This window comes from Sylvia atricapilla, chromosome 16 (genome assembly GCF_009819655.1).
Source record: "Sylvia atricapilla isolate bSylAtr1 chromosome 16, bSylAtr1.pri, whole genome shotgun sequence".
Taxonomy (NCBI): domain Eukaryota; kingdom Metazoa; phylum Chordata; class Aves; order Passeriformes; family Sylviidae; genus Sylvia; species Sylvia atricapilla.
Window position 1 is genome coordinate 9,421,861 of NC_089155.1, and position 22,777 is coordinate 9,444,637.

General features: G+C 48.8%; 1 protein-coding gene across 1 annotated transcript; it reads right to left on the minus strand.

Annotated features, from left to right (window-relative positions):
- Positions 1-278: 278 nt before the first annotated feature.
- On the minus strand, positions 279-20,499 carry SLC17A9 (solute carrier family 17 member 9). The gene is made up of 13 exons (XM_066330864.1): positions 20,341-20,499; positions 12,229-12,426; positions 11,155-11,294; positions 10,427-10,526; positions 9,358-9,488; positions 8,445-8,541; positions 7,529-7,625; positions 4,996-5,083; positions 4,662-4,696; positions 4,011-4,126; positions 3,515-3,570; positions 2,993-3,022; positions 279-2,892 (listed from the first exon to the last, which is right to left on the minus strand). The coding sequence occupies exons 1-13, from the start codon at positions 20,433-20,435 to the stop codon at positions 2,729-2,731; spliced, it is 1,347 nt and encodes a 448-aa protein (XP_066186961.1). The 5' UTR covers positions 20,436-20,499; the 3' UTR covers positions 279-2,728.
- Positions 20,500-22,777: the final 2,278 nt, after the last annotated feature.

The following is a 22,777-nucleotide window of genomic DNA, read 5'->3' on the forward strand; positions in this document are numbered from 1 at the left end:
AAGTGACATTGGACCATGTCTGCTGATGTTTTACTGTCCACACCTTTGCTGAAGGAGCTTTTCATTCATTTTTCCCGGATCAGTGAGAAGATGGAGCTGGATGAGCTCCGAGTCTGATGCACAAGTACACGTGAGGATGTTGTGAAAAATCTGCCAGCCCAGATTCTCTCCCTGCACAGTTAATCACATCAGATATGCTCCTCTGTCCCTCACTGAGCACACAAATTAACACCTCTGCAGTCAAAGGAAAAATCACAGTTTGCAAATGATTCGCTGCCTTTATTTTTTTTTTTTTTAGATCCTTCCATAGCAAAAACTCACAGGCCACAAGGTTTGGCTTAAACAAATAACAGTACAGATATGCAAAAAGGTTTCAAAACTTCACCGAAGAGGTGTGATGATAATGAAACACAAGCCTCAAGTGTAGGTCAAATATTTAACTTATCAGCCAGTTACAGAGACAGAAAACTCGGACAGCTCACTGGAAAGTTAGCTGGACTCACAGAAAAGGCACAGCCCAACACTTTCCTTTGAAGATCAGTTTCAATTTCCCAGCTGGCAGACCCGAGGGGTGCCCAAACAGCCTGATTCAAACTCAGTGAGTGATTTAAACTCATCAGCTCCTCCACAAGAAATGGTGCAACCAGCAAAGAGACCCAGAATTGGCTCCCTGTGCTCCTGGCCTGCAGCACTGAATGGCCAGGGAAGATATTCCAAAATCCTACAAAACCCAAAGGGGTTTTTTCTATCACTATAGAAAAAGGGCCATGTAAGCAATCTGCTCAGACTGGACAAAGGACGAGCTGACAGAGATGGCTGAACAGCCTCTGGCCTCATTGGCATGCCTGGCTGTGTTTGTGTTTGTTGTTACAGGGTTTTCTTCCCAATTTACTCACTGATTTAAGAGTTCCCAGTACCCTTCCTGGCTCCTGGCTCTGCAGCACCCCACTAGAGAGTGGTACCTATGGCAGCAAACAGCCTTTTAGAGAAGAAAAGAGCACAGAAGGAGTAAAATAAAATACTTTCTTATCCCTGTCCCCAGTCAGGCCTCAGTGATTCTTTATTCTCTTGGGAAGACATCAGGCAGTTGCATCCTTATCTCTAACTCTGTCCAGTAAGTAGCTCAGCTCAGCTTAGTGATGCTCATTAGTGTCTCTGCAATTAAAGGGCTGTCAGCATCTTCACTACAAACCAGGCTATTTAGAAACCTTACATGGCTCCAACAGGTCTTCCAAGAAGAAATTTGGCCCAAAAAAAAAGTGAGGAGGAGGAGAATAGGATATTATTTTCACCTGAACCTATGGCTTTCCTGCACGGCAAGGTCCGTGGGAAACCTACTCCTCAGCCTGAGTTTTCTGGTAAGCACTGGAGAAACCCAAGAGATCCTTTCAGGCTGCAATCAAGGGATTGGAGGAGAAACAGTGAATTGCTTAAATATGAAATTCACCTTTAAAATTGATCCTACAGACCCAAACACTGGAGGCTGTAAGATCCTCCCCTTCGAGAAATACTGTTGGACTTGGTGGGAGTACCACTCAAAACAAGCATGCAGAATCAGGCCTCAAGTACATAAAATATAGGATTTGGTCCTTAAAATTTAAAATATTTATAAATAACTTTAAGACATTCAGGCTCAGAGGTGTCTACAGCCAAGTATTTCCCTCTGACTCTCAGGGAACCACAGGGATCCACACCCCTATTGATGCTGATGCAGAAATTTGATTTATGCTTAACATAGAAACAAAACCTGCCCATGCCAAGCTCTTTGGAAAGTCTCCCTCAGCCCTTAGAGAGCACGTGGAGGACATATTTAATCATGCAGAAAGCATTTGGGAGTTGTAGATCCACAGCACAGAGTGTGACTTGTTCTTCCCATACATTCACAGCATTTGACTGAACAGCTCCAGAGGGATTCCTCAGCTGCTGCTGCACTGTGAGGTCAGCCCAGCTAAACCTGACCCCGGGGGCAGCTCAGCTCTGCTCTCGTGGTGGAGCTGCTCCACCTGGGCTCAGGGCTGGGGTGAAGCCACCAGGGAGAGAAGGGAGACCTTGAGCAAAGCCAGGCTTGGCTTGGAGCCCTCTCCCCGCTCTGTGACAGCAGTACTGACACAGCTCCTGAGCCCAGGGCACACATCCAGCCACACATCCCCTGAAGGGAAGCCTGGAATTCACCCCACAACCCTGGAAACCTGGCTGGGACCTGCTGCAGGACAAAGGCACACATGGGGGTTAAGGACAGAGGTACTCATCGAGATGTTCCTGTCACACCTCACAGGACACCTGGTGGCAAAGCAGCCCCAGAGCCAGGTGGCCCCAGGACAGCAGAGCATGGCAGCCTCACTGCCACATGGAGCAGCAGCTCCCCTCAAGAGGGCATGGAACCACAGCAGCCTTGGGAGACAGGCCAGGTCAGCTGCTTTGGCCACAAGGAGATTTGTCCACGAGACACAGACTGGGACAAACTGGTCCCACTGACCATATCCTCACTGGAGGTGTTGAGCTGGATGGCTCTGCAAGCCACCAGCTACAGCCCTGAGCAAAAACAAAAAATGAACCCTAAATTTCTCTTCTCCCATGGGTTTCATCCAGACCCATTATGTACTTGGTTTCAGCATATTTCTTCCTGTTAAAACACCTAAAAAATGGTAAAATGTTCTTTGGCACTTGTGCAAGAATGACTCATAGATGTGACAGTCTCCTGTGCTTTGGCTGTTTCCTGGGCTCATCTCTAAAGATCCACATACACAGAGTCTGTGTCCACCCTCTGGGCCTCTCCAAACAGGAGGAATGTGCAGAGCCCAATGCTGTTCACAGCAGCCACCAGGTTGAAAACAGAAATCCAGGAGCCAGTGGTCTCGATCAGGTATCCAGCCAGGTACACACAGACAACACCTGCAGAGAAGAGAGACACATGCAAAGGCTCTGGGCTGGACCCTGCCCTCACAGGGAGAGAGCTCCCCAGGAAAGGGTGAGCTGCAGGGCAGTACTTTACCTAGGAGGGCTCCACCTGTATTTGCAACCCCTGGAAAGAAAAGGTGTGAAAAGAAATTGTGAAAACCCACAGGCATGAGAGGTTTCACCACAGCTCCCACCAACCCCCGGTCTGCATGCTGGGCAAAATGCCTTTCTGATCATGGAATCACTGACTGGTTTGAGCAGGGATGGACCTTAGAGTCCATCTCATTCCATCCTCCTGCCATGGGCAGGGACACCTTTCACTAGCCCTGCTCCAAGCCCCACCCAACCTGACTTGGACATTTCCAGGGATGGGGCAGCCACAGCTTCTCTGGACAACTGACAGAGACCTCTGACCCAGCCCCAGCCCACCCTTGGGTGCAGCAGAGCACCTCACACATATCAAAAAGGCACCTTGGTGCTGTTACCTGCCCCCAGCACTGAGAGGTTTATTGCAGAAGGTCTGCACAGAGCTGCTCCTGCTCAAACCTTGATGCTGGTGACTATGTCTCCCCAAGAATGTCACCTCTCCAGCACAGAAACCCCACAGAATCCTTACCAAAGAGCAAGCCAGCACACGAGGGGGCCAGGTCCTGCACGTTTACTGAAATGCCACTGGGGAGAAACAGAGGGGGGAAAATAAATGGCTGTTTGAGTGGAACATGACTGCTTTTCCATCATTTACGCAGTTGGCTTTGTCAAACACAAGGAAAGGTCCTGGACCAGAAATGGCACTGACAGGAGAAGGGAGATGCTGAGAGCAAAGCAGGTGAATATCAAAAGGAAAACAATTCTACTCAAAGTGTTCAGAGAGGCCACAATGCAATTCCCCTCCTGCCCCATCTCTCTCCAAGCCCTTCTATGCTAGAGGTTTGCTGGATTACTTCCAACCCACAGGGCACTAAACTCCACCAGCCTCACAGGCTCCCAAACACAACGCTCAGGCAAGTGCCAGTTCTCATTCTCACAGTCAGGACAGAGGCAGCCTCCTCTGAGACCCCAAAGTGCCCAATGTGCAGGGGAGCTGAGGCCACTGTCCCCATGGCACTCCTCACCTGTGGTTGAAGGTCTGCAGTCCAACAGAGGCTGAAGCAAACACTATTGCTTTGCAGAAACTGGAGGTCTGGCCCAGGCACAAAGCAAAAATGCTTGAGACGCCAGAGCCAATGACCTGGAAAAAAAGGGAAAATTAAACACCACAGCACGTTTTCTGTAAGGAAGAAAGCAACTCCTGCCATGAACAAACTGTTCCCTTTTCCAATGGCATGAGTCTGTGTGCACCCTGTGCTCCTTTTTTCCTCCCCTCAATGTTCTTCTGTGTCAGGGGTCTGTCCAGAGGAATGTGATGCTGCAGATCAAAGGACACACTGTGTTCTCACCTAGCATTTCTATTTCTGTTCATACTTGTCTTGCTACTTCCTCAGTACCTAAGGGGTCATTTGGAATGATCAGGGACAGGTTGTGAAAGAAAACCCCTTCACAGCACTCACTGTGCTCAATGCTACCATTAATCCAGGCTCTGCTCCTCAGCCAGGGTTTTTCCTCTGGATTTCCTTTCACACATCCAGTTAATGTGCAAAGCCAGAAAAACCTTTCCTGTTTCCATCTATAACCCCCAACCCAGCTCCATATAAAGTCTAGTGTGCCACATAATCAGAGTTTAACTGGTAACTCAGGTGTCCCTCCCACAGCTTCAGCTCTCTTACCTGCATGAACTTACGAATGGTGATGGTTCTGTACCCTGGAGAAAAAAGGGACACTTGGAGTTAAGGACAGCTCACCTTGTTGTCCAGCCAGGAAAATACAACATAAGTAGATTTCAGATGCCCAGATCTCATCTCCAGGTGGATATTATGAATGATGTCAAAGGGAGCCCCAAACACAGTGGGATTTGGACACAGAATTTATTCTGCTTTTGTATTAGAAGCTCACATTGTCTATTTGCTGGGTGTTGTCCCAGCCAACAAACCCATGTCCTGCCACCCAGGTCCTCTTCCCACATCTCATAAGAGCTGAGGAAAAGCCATAAAGAGCTCTCACCTTGACTAATTAAATGGTCAGACAGAAATCCACTGAACAAGCTCGTTGGAATTGCAACCAGCCAGGGGACTACATTAAACACCCAACCCTGAAAAGAAGTGAAAATCAAGAGAGATTTGTTGTCAGAGCTGAGATTGTTTGCAAACATTTTGACAGTCTGTGGTACCTGCCAAAAGGAGAAATAAATGAAGCACTCAGGACTTGCTGCAGCACCTTTGCATCCTTTGCAGAGTCAGCTCACAGCTGCACCATGCCCCACTCCAAGCTCCATCAGGGAGCAGGAGCATCACAGGGCTGTAACATTTGTCAATTTGTTGTCTTTCCTTCTTCCCCAGCAACACTGCATCCAAGGGAGAGGCAGAAAACTCTGGGAAAGAGGGATTAAACATGGCAAAGTTTACTGCTCAGCAAGATGATGTGGTGGGGAGCCACAGAGCTCTGGGAAGCTCAGTGTGGGTTTCCTGTGGGTCCCCAGCAAAGCTGCTGGCAAAATTTCCAGCAGCTTCCGGCTCATTAGCAGCGTTACTGTGTGAGGCTGAGGGAGCAGAGCTGGATTTTCTAATGGCAGGATTAGGTAACATTATGGGCAGCAACATCCTTCGGCCTATTTTCAATGAAGTGAGCTGCAGCTGTAATCACAGACCATTAGTGGTCAGCTGGATTACAGCTGCTCAGGGGCACTTTGGTGCCCAGATCCCACAGGAGCTGAAATCAGCGTGGGCTGGGCTGGATTTCATCTCAGCTGGTTGAACCTCCTCATCCATCCATGCATCCATCGCCCCCAGCATGTGCCCTTTGCTCAGAGCCCACCACCCTGTGAAGGCATCTCCCCTTCCTGTCTGGCCTAGGGATGAGTGGGAGGGCTGAATAATCTTGTTTTTCAATAATCCTGTTAAAGCTGCTCCTGGAAATCACACCAGGGTCCATCTGTATCTTTCCATGCCTTTGAAATTCGGGTATTGGTGATTTTTATAATGTTAGGGCTCTGTGGGGTGGTGCTCCTGCCGTCTGTTGACAAGAGCTGGGCTGCTCAGCACAATCCCAGCCTTGTCTCACCCCACAGTGTAGGAATGCCTTTCCACACCCCAGCAGATGTTTCCATAGGGGAAGGTTTAAGACTCACCCCAAAACCTTTTAAGGAAAGAACACTGGAAGTTTCTTTGCTCTCCTGACAGTAATGGGCTCAGTGCCAAGACACAAACACTGATAAGTCAATTTACCCCCTTCCTCAAAAAAGTAGCTATTCTCTATTTGGCTGTTTGCCAAAAAAAACCCCACCTAAATCTTCCAATACTTAAGGGAGGGCACGAAGCTTCTCAGTGCATTCTCAAGGTGCTGTAGTAGGTGTGTGGGACCTCTCCCTAGACTGTGCTCAGCTTTGTTCTTTGGTTTTTTTTTATTATTTTCTTCTTTTACTAAAATCTTTTTGCTTTTTCAAGACATCCTAGACCATGCCATCTCGCTAAATTCTTTAAGCCCTTTTCTCTGAGGTGCTGGACTCCCTCAGAGGTATTGAACTCTCCCAGAGCTAGTTCTACCTGGCTCTTTGAGGAATTCAATACCACAGCCCTGAGCCAAAACCTCCATCACCTTCACTCAGGTGCTGCTCACCTGCAGCAGGGGATTTTGGCCAGCAGGTGACATGGGATCCCCACACCAGGGATTATCATCCATCCTTTAAAATGAAGCAGCCTCAGCCTCTGTTTTAAACTGCACAAAGCGATTATCAGCTGCAGGAGCACTCTACAGAGCATCTTACATAAGGGCACCGTGATATAATGCCTAACAGATGGTAAATTACTGCTGCACAAGCACATTACTCGAGGTGCACAGATCTTGTCACAACAATATGTTTGCTGGTTTAACACATGATTTTAATATAAATATCAAGTATGCCATAAAGAGCTTTACATGTGTAATATGAAAAGGCATTTGTAAGCAGCTCTGGAAATTGTAAAAATCTAACAGAGCCATTGTGAACAAGACTGTCTGAGTTTCTGAGAACAAGATGAATATACCAGCTCTCAGCCCAGATGAGTATTGCCTGGATTTCTGAAAAATGGGAGTATCATTTGTGCTGAGGAGGGAGAAGCTTTTGTAGTATTTTTGAAGTGCACGTTATTAATGGCAATCATCATTTCCACAGGCTGTACAATGCTAGTCCAGTTAAAAACCCTGTAAAAAAACTAGGAGTGAATGGTGGTTATTTGCAACAGCATAATGTCATGAGCTTTGAGCTAGTTGAAAATTATCTCTCCCTCAGAAGAAAAGCAGTCCAAAACTCAATACAACGTGCTCTTCCCTGCACCCTTCAGCATCCCTAAACAAGCGATTAGAAACCAGCTTCTGCAACCTGGAGAGATCTCCAAAAGTATGTGCAGTGGTGCCACAGCTCCTGATCCACAGGGAAACCTCCCACCTCCTCCTGCCTCCCAGCCTGCTCTCACCAAACCCCTCTCCATCATCTTCCTCCCTCTCCAACCCCCCTTGGCCTCCTTTGAAAGGCAATGCCTCTGCTTCAGAGCCAACCCACCTTTGAGTCGGGAAAAGTTTCCTTAAAGAAAGTTGGCAGCCAGGAGAGGAGAGTGAAGAACGTGCTGGCCGTGGAGAGCTGAGCGATGATGACAGCCCTGAAAATACACAGCTGAGAGGAAACAATCAGCAGTGACAGGTCATGCTGGGCGGGAAACTGGGCACTGAGATTTCCGTCACACTTTTGGCTTCCTGAGATTTTTGTCACAGATAACCACTCCTTTCAGCTTCCTCCTTGCAGCCGGTTCCTTGGCTGCCCCACCGCAGAGTCCCGGGGCCAGGAGAGGTTAATTGAAGTGCTAATTATGCCTCTGCATTTCCCACCGGTCCCTTCCAGCCCTGCAAGAGCTCTCCTGCTCCTAGAGGTGTTCTTTAGGGTTTTCTAGGGATTTGGTATCAGCTCCATTGTTATTCAAGGCAGGAGTGGGTTTGCTGCCCTGCAGCCCCATCCTCCTCCTCCTGCCCGCCTTAAAACAGCCCCTGGGAAGAGGCTTGGATGAGCTCCAGTACCCACGACAGCATCCCAAAGGAAAAATGGCCATTAAAAGGATGTTTGCCAGCAATGAGAACACAGCCCGTGCCACCCCTGAGCAGCGCTTCTTAGGAGCCCATTACAATCAGCATTTCTAACAAGAGCCGTGAAAAATATCACTCCAGAGGAGCAGAGGATTCATCCAGGGGGAACAGCAAAGATTTGCCAGTGACATTGGAGCCTGACAGTCCTGTGGACACAACATAAACCACCTTTGCCAAGCTTACCTTTTCAGTTCTTTGTCTATACAGAAGGAATTAGAAAACTGGTTCTGCTTCTCAAATATATAAATAAGTGGACAAAAGCCACAGAGGCAGAAGAAATAAGCCCAGAGAGGAGAAAATGGAGGATGCTCCCAGCCTGGCCAGTGCATGCAGCTGCCTACCAGATTGGTGCCTTCCTAAAGAGCTGCTTCCAGGGAAGTTTGGTCTGCTTGGGTATCGAGAGGCCTCTCGTTAAATAGTTTATGGGGATGGTGAGTTCTGCAGGGAAAAAAAAAACATCCAAAGGAAAGCTGTGGTCAGTAATTACCTGTGCAGCTGGAGGCAGCCCTGGGACACTGCTGTACAACCACTTTTAATCTCCTTCTAACCCTTGTTTTTTTGGCTCTACCAGCACTGAACGCTCATGAAAACACTTTGCTACACTGACCAAAATTTTTTCACAGCCCTCCCCACTCAGCCACCTTCAGCCATGTGTTATATCTCTTTTATAATTAAACAGAAGTCCCTTGGCAGGGACCAGGTTTGGATTCTGTGCAGCACCAGGCACACACCCAGCTCCCAGTGAGCTGGGACCCTACATACCACACTCACCCTAATAATGCTGTAGCCAGGTGTAATGGTTTGTCCATATGTGGAATTACTCCTAGGCAGTTATTTGGGAAGAGATATTGTGGATTAACTGGTTTTTAAAAGCTCTATGTGTAGATGCTCTTAGTTTGGAGTAAGTATCTTGCCCTGCTTTAGCATAATCCACTTTGAAGATCATGCTCTGTTTTGTGTTTTCACTGGTGCTTAAAGAGTAGTGAGGAGCCAGATCAGGCTCTCAGCAATGATATAATCCATCATGGGACTTGAAACAGGAAATCAGCCTTGCAAGAGCTCAAATCCTCGTTTTTGGGTTGGGGATCTTGGGTGAGACACGGTGTACATTATGGAACATATCTGAGCAAAAGGCCTTTGTGTAAAACCAGGCATGATCTTAGAAACACACAGGATTTGCAGAAAATAATGGAGAGGAATCAGTTCCCAGATCCTTGAGAGCACTGCCAGCCCCAGGGACACAGCTGGACTCACCTTTCTCACTCAGGAGGTATTTGCAGGTGCAATAAACCCAGAGCAAAGTGAGCAAACCAGAGAAGTAGAAAACACTTTCCCAGCCGTACCAGTCCAGGAGGAGAGATCCTGCACCACCAATCAGCAGCGTTCTGCAAGAGAAACCACTCCTTTACTGGCCTGGCTGAGAGCTCAGACTGAGCACACTGATGGGACACTCTCCCTGGGGTCAGTGCTGCTGTCACTGAATGACAGAATCCTAAAATTATTTGGATTGGAAGAGACCTTAAAGCTCATCTTGTTCCACCCCCTGCCATGGGCAGGGACACCTTCCACTGCCCTAGGTTGCTCCAGCCTGGCCTTGGGCACTTCCAGGGATGGGGCAGTCACAGCTTCTCTGGGCACCCTGTGTCAGGGCCTCACCAGCCTCACAGGGAAGAATTTCTCAGTCTCTGCATGTGTGGGTGTTGCCACCAGTCCCACCATGGCTCTGCAACCTGTCCCGTTCCCTGGACGGCATCCCAGATCCTCACTGGCAGGAGAAATCCCAAAGAGCTCACCCTCACCTGCCCTACACTGAAAAATGGTCATTGAGGAAAGAAGAGGAGGTTGCTGGTGTGCAGTATCCCAGAGAATGGGGAAAGCAGCAAAAGAAATAAGAACACTGGAAAACTAAGTGATTCAATACCGTGATATTTCCATTCAGCTTTTAAGCAACCTTTCCATTTAGACAGGAAATTCTAAGGGGGATCAGCAGAGATGGAGAAGTTCTATTCTGCTCTATCAGAGAGGACAGGTGACCAGTGTTGGGCTGACCCTTGCTCTTCCTACTAAATTGGGCTGTTTCCCATAGTAATTAAATACTGCAAACAGTCTTCAAAGTCTGGTTTGAAAAGAAAAACAATACATAAATCCTTGGCAGGCAGGACAGCAACTGCCTGAGGCTTCCTCAGCTGCAGCAGGAGTCCTTGAGGACCCATGAATCCACATGTACTTTGGGCTGTGAGTATTGCCTCCAACTATTTAATGGCATTTCATCACATAGATGTCCAGAGGCTGTCACTCACTGCTCAGAGGCCTTTGAACTCACCCAAACTGTGATCCAGTCCCCACTGTGCTGTAGGTGAAGGCTCGCTCGCTCTCCCGGACCCGCTGCGACAGCAGGCTGGCCAGGGATGGGAAGTACACCCCTGAGGGAAAGAGGAGCAAGGCAGGGAGCAGTAAGGCAAAACAAAAGCAAATTTAAAAGATCCAGAGCGAGTTAAACACTGAGAAAAGCAACAAAGCCTTTGGTGAATTCAAAACAGGGATATAAAATAAACTGAGTGGATCCATCGCAGGTTTGTTTGTGCCTTCTCTGTAATCCCGTTTCATCATCACCACTGCTACTGTAAATCCATCAGTGCCAATGCACTTCCCAGTGCTGCAGCTTGGCAAAAGGGAAGGAAAATCACTCCAAGTTATCCAAAAGTTTTGGCAAGGGCCAATTTTCTCTGAGTGTTTTGAAGGAGTTTTAAAATGTGGAAAAGCAAACACCATCAGAGATGATTTCCGAAGCCAGCAGCCCCTGCCTGGCAGAGAGATTGCTGCAGGGGATTGACCTGTCAGTGAGTTTCTCTAGAAAAGCCACTGGTTTTTCCCATGGAAGTTCTGGATGTGGAGGCAGTTTTGAGGCAGAGAAATGCTCAGACATTCACAGGAAGGGTTCATGCACTGCAAATCACGGGACTTGCATCTCAATGTCCTACACGTGAGCCTCTGTACAAGGAAGTCCCTGAACAGACAGACACATGGACACACTCAGGACAAGGGTCTCACCTTGCAGCAGCCCCATGAGGAACCTGGAGGAGGTCATAAAAACCAGATGGGCTGAAGTGATGCGGGTGAGCAGTGGGGTGAGGACTGTGAGGAACCCCCAGGCTGATGCTGAAAGGAGGAGAACTTTCTCGCCTCCTATTCTGGAAAACAGAAAACCCATTATCAAAGATAGCAGGGCAAAAGGGCAAAGTCCTCCAGTCCAGACTCAAGTGCCCTTCCCAGTTTAGCCTGTTTTTAAGAGCAACCTTTCAGTCAAACCTGTTCTTCTCTTTGCCCTTGGGGAGCAGCTCTGACCTTTTCCCTTCCCACCTCCTGCCAGCACTGCCCATACAACTGCAGCATTCACCGAGCCACTCAAATCTCTGACGGTAGTGGAGGGGAAACCCAACTGCTGCCACCATCCTGCTTTTCCTAACCAGTGATGGTGTTTTCCATTTGCTCTCTTACATCATCGGCTCTGCCTTTTACCATTCAGGTTTCTCTGAGTGTTTTCTTGCAAACTTTTAAGGGCCCTAATTAAATAGCACAGTGCACTTCATGGATAATACATCCCTTCCAGCAAGTGCTCCTCACAAAAGATTTCATAGCAAAGCTCTCTCACTAAGAATAGATTGGCTGGGGAAAGGGACTCAGGCAGGTAATGATTCAGATCCTCCCTTACAGCCAGCTGGGGAAACTGTTTGGTTTTTAATTCATATGACACAATGGAGACAGTTTTTCTAAACATGATGGAAACTGTGTATGGGGATTTGATTGAGAAAAGACTGCAAGAGAATATAGGGCAGGAACACTGGAAGTGCTGAACTGAAAACAAAGATCATCTGTGCAGATCAAATCAAAAAAGCTGTATTCACAGAATCCTAGAATCACTTCTAGGGATGAGACATCCACAGCTTCTATTTGGACAGTCTAAACTACTCACATCCCTTCTCAGCCAGAGCTTTTCCCTTGGACAGTTTCACACCCCATCGCCGTGAAACTTGCCACTGCCACTGCTCAGACTGGAACTGAGGGGGTCAAAACCCAGCTAAGTGTCATTAGAAGGAGAAAACATGAGAGGATAAATTCCAGTACTGATCACTGATGTGTCCTCCAACGATCTGTGTCAAGCAGTATCCCCAGAAGAAGCTGCTGAGCACGACACCAAACTGCTGCTTGTCCCAGTGGAAGTCGGAGCTGAGCGCCACGGCGCAGATGGGCACGGTGACACGGGCACAGTACAGCAGACACGTCCCCAGCAGCAGCATCACTGTCCACACACGGGACTCGGGCCTGCAGGGATGGAGAGGAAGGTGGGGAAAGGGCAGAGGAGGGTGCTGGGCACAGTGGGTCTGTGCACAGTGAGGAGTCAGGGGTTGGGGTGGTTTTACAAGCTGATTGTGTCTGGATAAAATGAAGAGAGGTTCTGACACAGCGTATCCCAGCTGCTGGCTTTTAGGAACAATGCCAGCTTCATCCCAAACACTATTTTGATGCCTTAAGTTTGAGCTTTCATGTTTTTCAGATTCTGTGCTGCCCAGGGGTGTAGTTCTGAGCCTCACATTCAGTGTCAGTCAGCCCTGCACAGAACAGGGAGACAAAACAAATCCTTTTCCTGCTGAAGTCCAAGGACAGCTTTCATGCCCAAAAGCACAAACAAGGGTGGATTGAAGGGAAGAATAAGAAGGATGGGACCTCATGACCTGAAGCTGTAACTGGACAATTAAACCCCAATATGCAAATGGACCAAAACTTATAAAAGGGTGAGGCCTCCTGACTGGTTAGCAATTTTGTGACCATTCTTAGTCCACTTTGGGTGTAGCCCTGGGCAGGCCCTGTCCTGCCCAAGGTGTATCCTAGAAGCCTTTCAGTAAATATCTACTTTATTCTCCAGCTCTGTCCAGTCTCTGTTCCAGGTCAGCCTTCCCAAGGCACCAGTTTGACCCCAGCAGCCAAAGTCTGTCCATAGGCTGAAATTTTAGATAATAAGAGCCAAAATATGTTAACAGAACATATATTTCTGGTGTGTGAATTTTCAGCCTCAAGAAAAAGGTCCTATAGGCTGGAAGTAAGTGAGAAGCAAGTCAGTGATGCCTTCTGGAGCAAACAAACATATTTTGCTGCAAATATCAGGGCCAGATGTAGGTAAATCCCTCTGCCTTCCCTCTGCCAAGCCACGCTGGGTCCCCTCCTTTGCCAGTGAATTACAGAATTAAAAGCTGAGTAAGGACACCCACCATTGGTACTGTTTGTATTTGATTATTTCTGAGTAAGGACACCCACCATTGGTACTATTTGTATTTGATTATTTCTATGCCCAGAGCACAAAGCACTGAGCTAACAGACTCTCTCTGCTCCAGAGGAATTCACTGTACCAGGGCAACAACCTCTGGGCTTTCCACCCTGCTAAACACACCCATGTGGGAAACAACCCGGGTCACCTTTTATATCAAACAGAGAGTTGATTTCTCTGTACTGGAATTATGACAAATGTGGGTTAATCCCACACAGCACAAACCCATTTATAAAGGTGCAAATGGGCTGTCACAGAGGGGGAGAGGTGAAGGAACAATGAAAAGCAGAACTCTGCGGGCAGGTGAACCTGCTGGAGGTGGATTTATTGCTGTTTCCTGACAAGGCAGATAAGCAGCTCCGTGCTAACCTCTGGCAGGAGGAGCTGGAAGTGTTTCAGTCGGTGTTTGGAAGGTTGGAAACGTTGTTACTGTGCACAAAGTAACACAGCAATTGGCAAAGCTCACTTTGCTGGAGGAATGAGTAAGTAAGCAGGGGTTGACCTGCCTCAGTCATTTCAACCAGCTGGGAAATGCTCTCAGAGCCCCTCATGGGCTTACCCTGAGAGGAAGTTACCTTCAATCGTATCTCCATTTGCTGCCAAACCAAAGGTGGGCAGGTTTTTCATCACCAGCCCCAGCCAGTTTCAGGAACAGAGGCTCCACTGACCCCAGCTTGCTAGAGAAAAGCACAGGGAAATCCAAGGCTCCAGGACACTGCGTGTCCGGCTCATGAAACCCCAGCAGGATGAAATGGGGAGGAGTTTTTGGGTACAAATCCCCCACCAAAGGCAGAGGACAGGTGGGGATAACCAGCCACGAAAAACCTTCCAGAGAGCCCTCAGGGATGTTTGCAGGTACAACTCCTGCCTGCCCTGCCCAAATGGGCTGCTGCCAGTCCGGGTCCCTAATCTCTGTTATTTCCAACAGCACAGCACTGATAAATTTGAGCTACTGAACCTGCAACAATCGAGGTGACAGAGTAAAGCACAGCAGCCAGTGATGTGTGGAGGCATTTTCTACTGTTTGGCCACCAAGATAGTTTCCTAAACTGTACTCCTCCTCTGGAGCAAAGGGAGACCTTTATGAGTTTTCACCGGAGTGGGGCTGAGCTCTGTCTCTCCAGTCATTCTGGTGTGTTCAGAATAACCTGCAGTTATCCTGATAAACACAGCAGCATTTTAATGCCAGATCAACAGTTCTTCCTTTATCCTAAACCCGGTATGGCTCTGCAAGGTGTAAGAGGGAGAGAAAAAGACCTGAGCTTCTCAAGGAGTCTTTACTCAGTTTCTCTCTTGAAAAGCCTCCTCTCCAGTTGATGTTCTGACTAAACTCCAAGGATATTTTTTTTTTCTTTTGACTTTTACTCCAAAGCACTAAATAAATCTCTGGGTGTATGACACACTCTCAGTGTTCTCTTTGACTACTACTCCATTCTATATTCTCTTCCTTAATGCTTAATTACATCAGTAGGGATTATGCTCACAACAAGTGGAGAATATAACCATGGCCTCAGACTACCACTTCCTCCACAAGCAGCACATCCAGCTAGGAAAATCCAGCCAAAGAGTATGAATGTCAAATGTAATCAGTAGCTGCTCACACCCACCTGGAAGCACGGCAGGAATGATTTCCCTGCAAGGACAATGACGTGCCTGCATCACAGGAAAGAGCTTTGCAAATGCATTTTCTCCTAATTATAGTTATCACAGAGGCTGCAGATGACTCAACGTTCTGCTCAGTGCAAAACAACAACACCAGAGGTTACACAGGAGGAACCTGGACTAGCACAAAGACAGGAATTAAACCCCTCCTTTCAAAACTAAGCAATAGTGACAAATCAAACAGAAGTTTTTGTGGGTGACATCAGCCACGGGAGAAGTGAAACTACCCCAGTATTAACAGCTCAAATCTAATGAATCCCATGATGAGTGAGGGAGACAGAATGTGAAGCAGATAACCAGCCTAAATCAGAGCACAGGAAATCACAGCCACTGCTGTCACTGGTGCCACCACGTCTGATTCACATGCCAGACCAAGCATCCCTCACCAGGCATGGCTGGGCCAGTCCTGGCCACGTGTGACAGACTCTTCTGTGAGAAGGGCCAGGCCTCCACATCATTGGCAGGGAATCACTGGAGCTTGTCTGGAGCCACCTAACTGATGTAATTTGGTGCTGTGTGGTGGCAGTGGCTCCTCAGTGCCCAGCCTGTGCCCTCCTGATCTGCAATCCTCTTCTCCCCACAAGAGACAGGCTCTGCAGGTGTGTCCCCTCCTGCACACCTTCTTCATTGAGCAAAGCAGCCATGCAGCTAGAAACACTTCCTATTTCACAAACCTCCAACCACCACCCAGACTATAATTAGCCCAAGCCCTAATGACTCTTCCTGGGTGGCTTTTTGAGCAGCCCTGTCTGATGACCCTCGGTTCTCCTCCTCCAAATGCAGCCTTGGGCACTGGGTGGAAATGGCTTTGCTTGGAAGCATCCACTGATTTCCCTGAGACCCATCTGCCACCAACCAAATGGATCCCCCACTCAGGGCACAGTGGTTAGGATGGATTTTCAAGGATGCCTGAGATCCCCAAAGGGGCAAAAGCAAGCTGAGCTGTCTGGCAGTGGAAGCAGAGCCAGCAGCACAGGGTATCTTTATTTGCAGTGTGTTTTCCTGCTGGAGGAATTTCTCCAGTAGATGCCACAGAGCAAATATTTATTCAACTTTTATTTCTCTTGACTTGCCTCCCTCCTTTCCCCCAGTCTGCAGGGCTTTGGCAGACACTGCAGGTCACTGTTGAGATGGACTCTCTGGAGTTCAGACTGTCAATTACATCCCAGTTCAGCCCCTTCCAAGGCACGAGTCTGCACCCCCAGGTATTTTCAGGTGGTAAGAGAGCTGTGTTAGACAGCAAGACTACAAACAGCCTGTCCCAGCAACAGCTCTTGGCCAGAAGCCATCTGCAATATCTGTGGGTGTTTTCTGTAACTGGAAGAAGGACTGGGAGCTGCAGCTCCTGATCTGCACAGGATGGGCACATCAGCAGAGCACAACGCCCACCTCCCAGGGAGAGCACCTCTACCTCGGTTCCCCTCTCTGAAAAGAGATTAGGAACAGCTCTGTGGGAGATGCCTGGAGAGCATGTCACCCCCAGTGCCCCCAGCAGTGGACACTCCCCAGACCCTGCCAGAAGCCCAGGGCAGGATGGGGATGAGCCCACACAGTGGTTCCCAACTCCCAGCCACACCACCAGCTCCAAAGCCAGGACACCCAGCAGCCAAGCATGAGGCCACCTCCCAGGGGAATGTCCCCAGCACGGGCAGCTGGTGCCTGTGGTCCCCTTGTGCTTGGTCACCTGTCAACCAGGGTGTGTCAACACTTCCCTCCTCATCACTCACTCCCAGGCCCATGGGATCATCTACAGTTTTGATTTACAGTAACCTCCACAAGAAGGACTGGTTGACGTGGCACCAACACAGCAGCCATGCAGACACTCCTGGGCCAGGAGATAATACCCAGGCTGTTATTTTTAGCCCTGTTTGACAGTCCTTTCACCTCTCACTCTTTGTTTTTCTCAACAATTTCTCCTTCAAAATCTAACATGCTTGCCAAGAGAGAGGCTTGGAGTAATTTCCCCCCCTCCTCAAGCATATTTTGTCATGCTGTAGACCAGCTCCAAGCTAGTGATTTGTCACTGTCAAAAGCAGCTTTGGGGTTTAGAGGAGAGTTGTTGGATTTTTTTTTCCCAATCCAGCTAGCAGCCAACAAGAGCAGCACAGAGGACACAGGGCTTTTTTTCCTGGGAAAGCTGCTGGCTTCCTGTCTGCCTCCTGTGCTCAAGCTCCCTCCACAGAGCCACAGATGGCAACAAAGTGGTGTTCAGCAAACGAGCTCTGGGTTTATTCCCTCTCTTCATCTCTTGCTTTCGGCGAAAGCAAAGATGAAATTAGATTTCAGCAGCTCATATAAGCTGGAAGTAGTTGTTGAGTCCAGGTGGAGGTGGTGAGAAAACATAATAATAAAGCAGAGGCGTGCTTTGCACACTGATCTGAGGACATACATGGATCAGCCAGGAATGAAATGTGGGCCCTGCTTACGTTTTCCACGTGAAAAAAGTTCTCAGCAAGGTCACTATAAAACACGGGGTGAGGAACTTGTAAAACAAAAATCCCAACCACTAAAAAAAACTCAACCAAAAGATGAGCGCACAGAAAAAAACAACCGACTGTTGTCTCTGGGCAAAGATCAGGTGACTGGAGACCAGCCTGTGGCCGGGACAGGACTCCTTTTATCTCTGGAGTTTAAAGAAACCGCTGTAATCACCTCTTGTCTTCAGGTGTAGCCAGAGGCTGGGAGATGCAGAGTGGCTTCAGGAGTCATTTGCTTCCCAAGACACAGCGACTTTTTCATGCTGCATTTCTCTCCTGGAGGCACTTTCAAAAATGTGAGCCCCACGTCCACTGCTGCATCTGCTGATGGATTTGTGTGCAGCCTTCAGCAACTGATTTCTCTTTTCACTGCTTTGGTCTTCCCTCAGTTAAACCAGACACGCTTAAACACATCCACTGCCCGAGTGGTCCTGCTTTGGCATGTTAGAATCAACATTAAGAAATGCTCTCTAACTGTCCAGATGTGCTACATAAGCACGAGGGCTTTTTCAAGCCCCAAACAGGAATCCCCAAGTGCTGTTCTTGGAAGAGATGTGTGATAATGGAGCCACTGGAAACCTGCAGAAAAGTTTCGGAAAGGCAGGCAGGAGAAAACACAAGGCAAGTAGGGTGGAAGAGGAAGGAAAAACCAGATGAAAAAAGGGAGGACAAAAGAAGAAGCAGCATGAACAAAGACAGAATAAACCTGCCAAGATAGCTGTGCATCCCTCCTTGCACTGACAGATCTGGGAAGGCTGCCTGGCATGTCTTTTGTTGGAGCATGAAAGGAGAACCCATGTCACTTCTCTCACTTGATAACACCTTGCCTCCATGGCAATAACTCACTGCTTGGAAACTATGAAAGTTATTTATTTGCATACACTGTTCACAATTTGTCTACCAAATTCATTTCACCCAAGGAGGTACTTTACACAACTTGACAAACCTGCTCGAATGACCTGATGGCTCATTCCCCCTTACTCACCCTTCACCTGCCCCGTTTACTTTAGGCCATAAAACCGCCATAAAACCTCCCCAGAAAAGGGCTGTGACCGCGTGTGTGTCTACACGAAACAATGGGGACATGATCTCGGCTTCTGTGAACTACAGCAATCTAGATAATGATCTGGAGTGCCTTGGGGTTTTCCTGCTGCTCCTTCCCATTAACAGGATTCTCTCCATTATCAGCAGTACTTAGCATGGTCAGAATCACTTAGAATGTCTCTCTCGATCAACAGGCTGTCTTCATGCCTTTTGTTTTGGAAAGTGTTATCTATGTTTTGCATTTTTCCGAGAGATTTGAGAAACAGGAGGGCTTGTTCTGGTCAAAAGCTTTTGGGATTTTTTTTCCTAGAGGAGAAACCTATAAACTAAAGTTTTGCCTCATGAAAAATCTGTTGTGGGGTGCCACCAGTCCCACTTCGCAAAGACTTAGGGAAAAGTTAGCAACGGGGAGACAGAGAGAAGGAATTTTCTGAAGTGCTTTAGGGAGGAAGAACCTTCAAACGTTAAGAGCCTCTGTGCCAAAGGTCTTCTTTAAGACCCACCCCTTTATTCTTAAAATGAGCGTGGGTTTGATGAGATTTCCCAATCTCTGAACGCAGGAAAAGCCTCCCTCGTGGCGGCAGTTTAAAGGCGGCTATCAGCCCGCTGCCAGCGCAGAGGGCAATGGATGAGAACTTATCAGCGGCTGGACCTATCCACCAACATATCCAGCGGCTTATCCAGCTGCTGGAATGGGCAATCCCTCCCCTCGGCCTCGTGTTCCTGTTCACCGGCACGGGTGTCGCCTGTCCCGCTGCTCTCCTGCCAGGACGAGGTCCCCGCAGTGTGTCCTCAGGGCGAGGGTTAGAGGGGAACCCCAGGCTCGGCCACAGGCAGCCGCACGTCAGTCATCTGAAACCGAGCCACATTTCTAAAGCACGGGGAGTCCAGGGGCTCCCAGTTTGGAAAAGCCTCGGATCATGAATTCCAGCTGCTCCACGGGTACTTTGGAATCATCATCTCACCCCACCCGAGCTGGGAGAAGGGGCTGGTCCCGAGGTCTTGGTGCTGGATGACTTTCCCAGAGTGGCAGAGGAGCAGCACCGCCCCAGGTGCCCCAGTCTGCTCCAAACATTGGATCACCCTGCCTTTGCCCCTGCTGTGAAAAGTGGTCACTGGGAGTTTAACTGTATTTTAAGTACTTTAATGACTCTACACCAAGAGCAGCTCATGCTGTCTAGCTGCTGCCCAGCTCCTATTCCAGACTTTATCTTAATGAATGACTATCGCCAGTACAAACATCCCCACTGGAACACTTCGATAAGAACCTCATAGCGGTTTTGTGTTTAATTCACTGATTACAGGCCAGAAATGAGCTCAATCGTTGGGGTTTTTTCCATACTGTTTTCAACAGTAATTCCCTATCTTCCCCCTCCTTCTACCGTCTCTGCCGGAGTCCGGAGGAGTGGAACAGCGGGAACCGCCCGGGGCGGTGGGACCGTGTCCCTCCCGCAGGGCAGCAGCGGGGACAGGGAAGGGACAGGGAAGGGACAGGAGGGTCCCGGCCCGACGGGGAGCACCAAGCACCTCCGAAATCGCCTCTCTGGAGCGGAGCGGGTCGCCCGACCCGCTCCATCCCGGAGCCGCACCTTCCCCAGGAGCTGCGGGCGGCGGCACCGAGGATGCGGAGCTGCCGGGGCCGGGAGGGCAGCGGCCGGGGGAGATGCGGGGAGTCCCCGCAGAGCACCGCAAGCAGCGGAGCGGCTTTCCCGGGAGCGGGTCCAGCCTTACCTGGACCAGTAGGGCTCGGCGCCGCCATCCCGCCTCATGCCGTCGCGGGGGCCGCTGCCCGGGGGCACATTCCTGCCGCCGCCCCCCGCGGCCATGCGGGCGAGGGCAGCGCCTTCCTCCTCCCCGGCTCACATCGCGGCGGCCGCCGGGCTCCCTCCCCCGCCGGGCCGCGGCCACGTGTCAGCGCCTCCCGCCGCCCCCGCCCGCCGTGCCGGGAAGTCCCGCCCGGCCCGGTGCCGGTCCCGGTCCGTGTCCGCTCCGGGCGGCCTCGAACCCGCGGAGCTCCCGAGGGGCAGGTGCCGGATCGCCCCCTCCGGCGCCGGCGGACCGCGGGGTTCCGTTCGCTCCGCTCGGGTAATTACCGACACCTCAGCCGGGGAAAGAGGGGACGGAGCAGGGTCTGTCCTCCCGCTCCCATACCCGCGTAGGGAATCGCTCCCTGCTCCCGCGGCTCTCCCGGCAGAAAAGTCTGTGCTTCTGCTTTTTAAGGATTAGAAGCGAGCATGACATTCGCTTCCGAAGGTAAAAATAAATAGGGATAAGTGTTGTTACAGCTTGATTTATGTCTGTTGGATAGAGGTGCTGCCTTGCTGTATCTGAAAGAGATAATCAAACTCCTTTATGGAAATAAATAACTTAAATGATGGTTATCTCAGTCCACAACAAAAGGAACTCGTGACTCACTTTAAAGAACATGAACGAGCAGGCGGAAGAGCCTTGTTGAGACATCGTTCAGGTGATGCTGTGGCCGATTGCAGCCTGGAAGCAGGAACGGCAAAACTTCAGCTGAGCAAAGGATGGAGGAGCTCCCGCACAGTCTAAGCAAGGTCGTGCATGGCCCCTGGGAAAGGTACCAGAGCTGCTGGGCTGCACCAAAATGCGCAGTTGTAGGGCAGACACCTGCTATTCCTACAGCCAAAAACCTCTAAATCCTTGGTGGAATTAAGCCTTTAGCAGACTAATATTTAGGTAATTCAAATATCCTTCTCCCAACGTGAATCCCTTGGCAGGTCTCTGGTGGACAGTTTGCTGCATAAATTAAGAGGGATAACACTACTATGGAGCTGAACATTTAGAGTGAAATAGCAAAAAGGTTCCTTACACACCAAAGGCAGCTCCGGGAGAAGGAGGTTACTGAAAAAGCAAAAACCATCAAGTCATACTTTATCCTTTGCTTGGGTATTTCTTTCTCAGAAAAAAGAGATCTTCCCCAAAAGGCCCATGGCATAGTCAGGCACAGTCACACAGACCTGCTGCATAGAGAAACACAACGAGCTTTGCTGCAAGTAGAGACTGAAGGGAACCACGAGTAATAACCACGTTAGCCTGCATTTAGTCGTAGGCTCTCCTCCCTTTTTTCGGGCAGGAAATGAAACTGAAGTATTTTTATTCACTCTGCTACTGTCCCCTTTTCCAGAAGAGGGAGCCAAGTCATGGCAAATTGCAGCCAAATATTTAAACCATTGTTCAGTGTATTTTGGGTTTTAAAAATTGTGTGTATGTTTGGAGTTCAGTTAACTCGAAGCAGGAGAGGAGATGAGCTCTGATGTAACTACAGAAGTGAAATCCATGAATAAGCCCAGAAAAGAACTGAGGAGGCCTTGTGCATGGTAGAGTCACCACAGATCCAGAAAATGTATGATCTCATAGCCAGGTATGAGGGATCCCATGTTCACTCTCACCCCAGAGGAGTGCAAACACTTTCAACATTGACACTGCAACAACGAATCATATTTTCAATGAGTTAGTAGTCGATTTGGAAATCAAGCACAAGTTTTCGTTATTTTTGTACTCTTTGGCTCCTCTCCTTGTCTTGCTCAGTGTCACCTCTTCAATTAGGAGCTTGACTAATCTGCCACTCAGATAAGAAGTTACTTTCACTGTCCAATGCAATTGGAGTGGGAAGTGTTTGAGTGCAACATCCATCACATTCACATAAATAAGTTTAAAGAGTAAATACACAGACATCGTTCCTTTTACTGCTGTTTGATTTTTTATAAGCAAACCTCCCACCAAGCCGATTAAATGACAAATGGAATCAGCTCAGAGGACAGGTGCTGACTAAAGAAAATAATCTTACACTAGAACACAACCTCCTCTCATTTTTCCTGTGTTCAGCTTAATCTGTCAAAAGATTATTGGGTTAATATTTGACCTGACATTTACAATCCCTGTAGTTTATCCATACAATGGTTGAATTATTTGAAGATTTTATGAAGTTAAGCACAGATTAAGATCAAATCCTGAAAGGGTGTGAAAGGAGGAATAGGCTCCTACATTCCATGAAGAACAATTGTTGTTTCCTGGAAGGAGAGTGAGTGCAGCTTGAGAGCTCCCTAACCCAGAGCAGTTTCTCCACACAGTAAAGAAAACATACGTGGGTTTATACTGCAAAATAATCCAACTTGGCAAAATTACTAGGCAGCAATACACTGAA

What these genes read in the sequence shown, in the direction of transcription:
- SLC17A9 (XM_066330864.1), bottom strand. Translation starts at nt 20,435, where the DNA reads ATGGCCGCGGGGGGCGGCGGCAGGAATGTGCCCCCGGGCAGCGGCCCC. An exon ending in GGGACTGGATCACAGTTTGG is followed by an intron (nt 9,489 to 10,426) that starts GTGAGTTCAAAG and finishes TTTCTCTTGCAG; the next exon opens with AACGCTGCTGATTGGTGGTG. An exon ending in CCATTCGTAAGTTCATGCAG is followed by an intron (nt 4,127 to 4,661) that starts GTAAGAGAGCTG and finishes CTTTTTTTCCAG; the next exon opens with GTCATTGGCTCTGGCGTCTC.